Source organism: Lepisma saccharinum, chromosome 4, assembly GCF_977018435.1.
Source record: "Lepisma saccharinum chromosome 4, izLepSacc3.1, whole genome shotgun sequence".
In the NCBI taxonomy this organism is placed as follows: domain Eukaryota; kingdom Metazoa; phylum Arthropoda; class Insecta; order Zygentoma; family Lepismatidae; genus Lepisma; species Lepisma saccharinum.
Genome location: NC_139232.1, coordinates 55,038,750 through 55,045,479, shown reverse-complemented (window position 1 = coordinate 55,045,479; position 6,730 = coordinate 55,038,750). Strand labels below are relative to the sequence as shown.

The window sequence follows — 6,730 nt, the reverse complement described above, 5'->3', positions numbered from 1 at the left end:
CCAGTTTCATTTTTCGTGTGATCGTAAATCCCTTTCCATAGGCTTGAATTAGTAGGTTAGGTCATTTATGTTTGGTATTCTTAGCAGGCGTTTCAAGTAAGTTAGAGTAGACTTTTTAAGTTCGTTGCATGTTTGTACACTTACACTCTTTGCCTGAACGTGTGCACGCAAAATCTTTAGTGAGAAAAATGCTTTTAAAAAACTCCAACCTATGATCACGGTAACTTGTGCAGCCAAATATTTACCATATTTATCGAAACTTTAAAATTTCTGCACATTACAAACGAGAATTGCGTTTTCAAAGTTTGTAAGCTTATTTAATACGAATTCCAATCTTTCTCTTTCCCAATCCTCCTGTACGTTACATTTTCAAAAATTACCTTAAATACGGAACTCGAACACGTAAGTTTTTATTACATAGCAATTTACTATACAGGGTGTCGCAAAACTCTTTCAACAACGCTTGGGTGCTGGTAGATATCATGAAAACAAGTAACTTTTCCCTATAAAGTTTACCTCGAAAGCGCTTAGTTTCTGCGCTATAAGCGCTCAAAATCTATCCTGTACGTATACAACCCAACACAGCAAACGCTTGCTCTGACATAACTACCAGGGGTGCGTAGCAGGGTTGCCACTAGCGTTCCTCGTTAAGAGAGACGACTTGAAAACAACAATTTGGGAGTCTTGTCTGAGCAAAATCCAAAACATTAATGATACTTGCGATGTTGTAAGAAGCATTGACAGTATTTATAAACTGACTGAGACAAATAATGGACAGACTGAAATTCAAGATTACTCATTCTAAAATATCTCGATAATTGATTGATTGATTTGGTTTATTTTAATTCGCTTTTCTGTCACCTTTGGCTAATCGCGAAGAAGAGGATGATATGATGAAATAACAAATGACACCAATGTCTAGGCCAGGATTTCAACCCGAGACACCTGGCGCCGTAGCGAGGAGCTGTGCTAACCACATCACCATAACCTCCTCCCCGAAGCAGTCAGCAGGAAAACAGGATTTTGTCAAAATAAACGTGTGATTGCACTCCGGTTAGTCCAAACTTCGTTATGTGTAAATGTTACCATAAGATTTAATGACCTAGGTTAGAACCAATGCTCTAAGGTACTTACAACTGCAAGCTAAGAGTTTAGTTTACTGACTGCTAACATGTATACAAATTTACCAACCCCCTCCTCCCGCAAGAAAAACTACCCCCCAAAATGTAATCACAAGTAAACCACTAAGTGGGCATCCCCCCATAGCAAAAAGTTTAATTCGCACAGTGTGTAAAGGGGCGCTCAGAACACGCAACAAGACGAACAAGGACTCCACAGAGGAATATACTGGCTGTGGGCCTAGGTGCCAGAGCATCGTTGGCCTGCAAGAAGCACTTATCAAGGTGTCTGTGTGAAAGTGAGGTTGACATTGTGGTGTCTTCGCAGAAGGCCACTCCTTATACTCCTCTATCTCAACAATGATCTATGTATTATCTGTTGTTTACATGTTGTATGTTGTTAGGCGGGTGGTAGGGGCAACATGAATCCCCGAGATACCAAGAGAAATTTCACAAAGATATAATGGTCTGGTCTTTATTTAAGCAGGCGTGTTTCGGCCTCATGCATGGGCCGTTCTTACATAATTTCAATCGTGAAATTGTAGCGTGAAAAACTATCAGGGAAGACATGAAAGCTTTTCATGAAGAAAATAAAGCAAGTAAAATCTAGTTTCTATTTAAATAGTGCAGTTAAGTCTGAACTTGACAACAACGCCAAGGTATTTCTAATTCAATTTTTATTATATGATTTGTAAAGAAAATAATATAGGATAAAATATGAGTTTTTATGACTGAAGGGTAAGATATAAAATCTTACTCTGCCCCCAGTGTTGGAAGTTGAAATTCCTAGCTAGGGGGTGCTTCGCCCAAAGGTGGAGGAATACTTGGGTTGATCAGCATGTAGAAAATGTAGTGGGTGAGGTGCTTATCCAGATTATTCTGGAGGGAGTTTGTTTCGAACTGAATCGTAGAATTGCGTACGCAATTCTTTCTGAGAATTTTCGTAGCTAGGGGATAGCATCCTTCACGTTCCACCCACTTTTAGCACTGCTACCACCCTCTCCCCCCCGAGAAAAAAACACTGCGGGCTCCCTTTTCAAGGGAAGACGATTTAATGTTGGCCGAGTCTGCTGCCACGTACGTGTCAGCAGTAAGAATAAGTGTCAAATTTGCTACTGCCACGTAATTCGTCTGCTAAAAGGATGTTACAAATCTTAAGAACAGATGAAGACGAGAAAAATGCAAGTTTATGATTCTTCTTCTCCTATGGCACTGCAGCCCGATATCGAGCCCTGGCCTCCATAATAGAGCCTCTTCATGCTTCTCTGTCCAATGCGTTCCTCCTCCAATTTCTCATTCCTAACATTCCTTTCACATCTTCCTCCACTGCCTCCATCCATCTTCTCCTGGGTTTCCCTACAGATCTTCTACCTCCTATTGTACTATAAGCCACTATCTTGGGTATGCGATGTGCATCCATTCTTTGGACATGTCCTGCCCACTCTAGTCTTTTAAATTTAATAAAGTGGGATATACATAATTCTTTGTATAGATGGTACATTTCATTGTTATATCGTAGTCTCCATCCATCTCTGTCTCTTACTGGTCCCCATATTCTTCTCATAATTTTCCTTTCAAAAGCATCCAGGTCCATCTCGGATTTCTTATTGAACGTCCAGCTCTCGCTTCCATAGTACAATGTTGGTCTGATTATAGATTTATATAGTTTAACCTTAGTTACTCTGTGTACTTCCCTGGTTTTGAATATCGGCAATAGGGAAAAATAAACTTTGTTTCCCTGATTTATTCTACTTTTGATTTCATAGCTTTCATTTCCATCTTTATGTATTTTTGCTCCCAAATATACAAATTCTTCTACTAGGTCAATATCGTCATTACCTACTGATATTGTTTTTCTTGCATCATATACCTTGGTCTTTCGACTCTGGATCATCATTTTTGTTTTATTTAAGTTTATTTGTAGGCCAACTGTTTTAGCTGCATTTTTAAATTGAGTATATGTTTCTTCTGCTCCAGCAATTGTTCTTGAAATGATAATTACATCGTCTGCGTAAGCCATTATCTGAGTGGTCTTATATACTATAGTGCCATTTCTGTCTATGTTAGTTTGTCTTATTATATATTCTAAAACCATATTGAAAAGTAAAGGAGCAAGTCCGTCACCTTGTTTCAATCCCTGGTTCACTACTATGTTCTCTGTGAGTTCGTTCTGTATTAATTTGGCTTTTGGTTCCTGTCATTGTCTGACTAATCCGTTTAATCAGTTTTTCTGGTATTTTAAATGTCCGTAGCATGTTTTCCAATTGCCCTCTCAGTACACTATCATATGCCTGTTTAAAATCGATAAAAATCATATATACGGTATATCCATATTGTATTCCCAGCATCTCTCAGTAATCTGTCTTAATGTGTAAATCTGGTCTGTTGTTGATCTTCCTATACGAAAACCTGCTTGGTATTCTCCTATACATTTTTCCGCCAAGGGTTCCAATCTCTCTTTAAGAAGTCCTGATAATATTTTTTTTATGCTGTTGACAGAAGTGATATACCTCTGTAGTTGTTACATTTTAGCTTATCCCTTTCTTATATATAGGGCATATAATACTATTCTTCCATTCTTCCGGCATATGTTCTTCTTCCCAGATTTTATATATCAACTGGTATATTGCCTTTATTAATTCCGGTCCTCCTTTTTTGAGTAGTTCACTGGGTATGCCATCTCTTCCCGGTGCCTTATTCCTTTTCTGTCTGTCCATTACTTTCTTAAGTTCTTCTTCTGTTGGTGGTTCGATTTGAACTTCTATATTACCTTTCTGTTCTCTATTTATCTGTATTTCTATTACATTATCTTATACGTTCAGGGGTGGGTTTAGTAGCTGTTCAAAATAGTCTTTCCATACTTGCATAATCTCCTGTTTTTCACTTACTATTTCTCCCTCACTTTTGCGGATTAGATCTGTTCTTGGTTGGTATCCTTCTTTGAAGGATCTAACTTTTCTAAAAGCTTGTTTTATATTATTTGCCTTAAATTCTTCTTCTATCTGTCTCAGGTTATCATTTATATATTTCCGTTTCTTCTTTCTACAAATTTTATCCGCTGCCCTTCTTGCTTCTTTATACACTTCTTCTCTTCCTCTAGTTGGTCTATCCTGGTATTCCATGTATTTTCTATTCCTAAATTCAATCACTTCCTTACATTCAGTATCAAACCATTCCTGTTGTTTTGGTTTCTCTTGATATCCTAGGATTTCTCTCGCTGTTGTTGTTACATTCTCCCTCACTTTTTCCCACATTTCTTCTATAGAGTCTCCTGGTATTATTGGGTTTCTTTGCATTTTTTCCTTTATAACTCCTCTGTATTCAGTTAGTTTTTCTTCTTGATATAATCCCCCAGTCTTGTATTTGTCCTGCCTACTATTTTTACTTAGTTTATTTTTGTTCATTCTGCATCTATATTTGATTGTTACTAGATGATGATCCGATCCACAATGTGCTCCTCGCATAGTTCTTACATCTAATATGCTTGTGGCGAATATTTTATCTATTAGGACATGGTCAATTTGATTAAATGTTTGACAATCCGGTGATATCCATGTTCTTTTGTGTACATCTTTATGTGGGAAAATAGTGGAGCTAATTATCATGTTCTTACTTATTGCAAATTCCATTAATCTCATCCCATTCTCATTGGATTCATTGTGCAGACTATGCATAGCTATCGTTCCTCTATATTCTTGCTCTTTTCCAATTTTGGCATTCATGTCTCCTAAGACTATTATTGTATCATTATTAGGCGTTGAATCATAGACTTTTTCCAGCTGTTGGTAGAATAAATCCTTTGTTACCTCATCCTTTTCCTCTGTTGGAGCGTGGGCATTTATCAAGGTTAGGTTAAAAAGCCTGGTCTTAATTCTTAAGGAGCATATTCTTTCACTGATTGGTTTAAAATCCAGGATATTGTTTTTAATCTTCTTATCAATTATAAATGCCACTCCAAATTCTTTTCCCCCTCCTTCTTTTCCACTGTAGCAAATTGTATGAGTCCTATGTTCAGTGATTCCTTTATCTTTCCATCTTGTTTCTTGTATGGCTGTTATCTGGATGTCATATTTCTTAATTTCTTGTATTAAACGTCCTATTGCCCCTGGTTTATAGAGTGTTCGGACGTTCCATGTACCAATCTTCATATCCATTTTCCGTTGCCTTTGTCGTTTCCATTTGTGGCTACCATTTCGAGGCTCCTTTTCTGGTTTCGAAACCTTTCTCATTTTGCGGTGTGGGGTTGTCAGCCCCACCCCAACCCCCATACTTGGAGGACCAGGATTTTTGATTGAGGTTTACTCCCCTAGAGAGACTGGCTTCACTATGCCTTCGGAGCCCTCTCTGCCCCTTTGGTTTTCTGTCAGGGTTCCTTCCCTTAGCCTTTGGGGATCCTTTCCCTCCCTGCAAGACAGCAGGGGCTCAGCTTTTATAGTGGCGGCTCTACCTCGCCACATCACAGGATTTTCCTCGGAGTCTTGCAGTATTTACAGAGATGTAGATGCCGCCCCACATCTCGCTGCCTCCTCTAATCCTGCTGCTGCTTGTCCGCGACTGTTTCCAGTTAGCCAACATATCTGCTGGCCGTTCCCCTATCCGCAACCTGGGGACGCGCCTGGTGGCATGCAGCTTTGCCTCTGGGAAGGTAGCCCAGCCCAGGAAGTTTATGATTAGTGGGAATGAATGTACATGTAATTTAGAACCTTTTTCTTTAGAAAGCATTTAGCGATATTATTTTAATGCTAACGGAACCTAACCTAACTACGAGAGCATTTAGGTTTATTATTAGAAGAATGCTAAGTGACCTAATCTTAAAACATTTATGTGAAAGTAATCGCTACAACTTCACAGTATGTGTTATAGACGTAATTGCATACATAGCATGATGAAATCACGATAAAACAAAGACCGAGTGTGCTGCCACGCGCATATCTTTTGAGGTTCCAGCAGAAAAAGAACTTGGCAGCAGACACTACTTTTAATGTTATGTTACGGGGGGTGGGGGAGTGCAAGGAAAGTTTGCTTTCTCTTGGTAGACAAGGCTTATAGTGTAGAGGCAAAAAAATGAAGAGACGAGGTGAGGTGCTTATGCAGATTATCAAGGAGGGAGTTTGTTTCGAACAATCTCCTAAATCGTAGCCACTGTTTAAGGCTGCCATTTTAATCAGAACGTGAAATCGGAATATTTTTTACCACTCGATTCCTCTGTTTCCATTTATTAATATTGTGTGCCAGAACCATCTCAGTATGTGTGTTTGTCCATTTCTTCTCATGAGGCATTAAAACATTTATGGTGTCTTTGAGTGTTTTTGCAAAGCTGTTACACACGCACGGAATGGACAATCCACTCGACAACGAGAGATTCAAACTGTGGACTGCGAACTGGACGCAGACAGTTCTCGAATATTTCTCTCTGATTCGAGCCTGAACACCACTACTGTGTCTTGTCCTCCCATGTTTGAAACTCTAAAAGCCGAAATTGTTCGTATTAAGGCCTAAGCATTGGCACTCTTGTCATATATCGGCAAGAAACAAAGGCAGTCTTCTCGAACACAGCTGGATCGTGAAACAATTAATGTGTTTCCAACACATCTAAGTTTCGTCTCCCAATA

The 6,730-nt window shown here is 38.9% G+C and overlaps 1 protein-coding gene across 1 annotated transcript; it reads right to left on the bottom strand.

Annotated features, from left to right (window-relative positions):
- Window positions 1–3,928: 3,928 nt before the first annotated feature.
- LOC145986940 (protein CFDP2-like) lies at window positions 3,929–5,347 on the bottom strand. The gene has a single exon (XM_083121404.1). It carries the CDS (start codon window positions 5,345–5,347, stop codon window positions 3,929–3,931), a length of 1,419 nt encoding a protein of 472 aa, XP_082977530.1.
- Between the last annotated feature and the right edge of the window lie 1,383 nt (window positions 5,348–6,730).

What these genes read in the sequence shown, in the direction of transcription:
- LOC145986940 (XM_083121404.1), bottom strand. Translation starts at nt 5,347, where the DNA reads ATGAGAAAGGTTTCGAAACCAGAAAAGGAGCCTCGAAATGGTAGCCAC.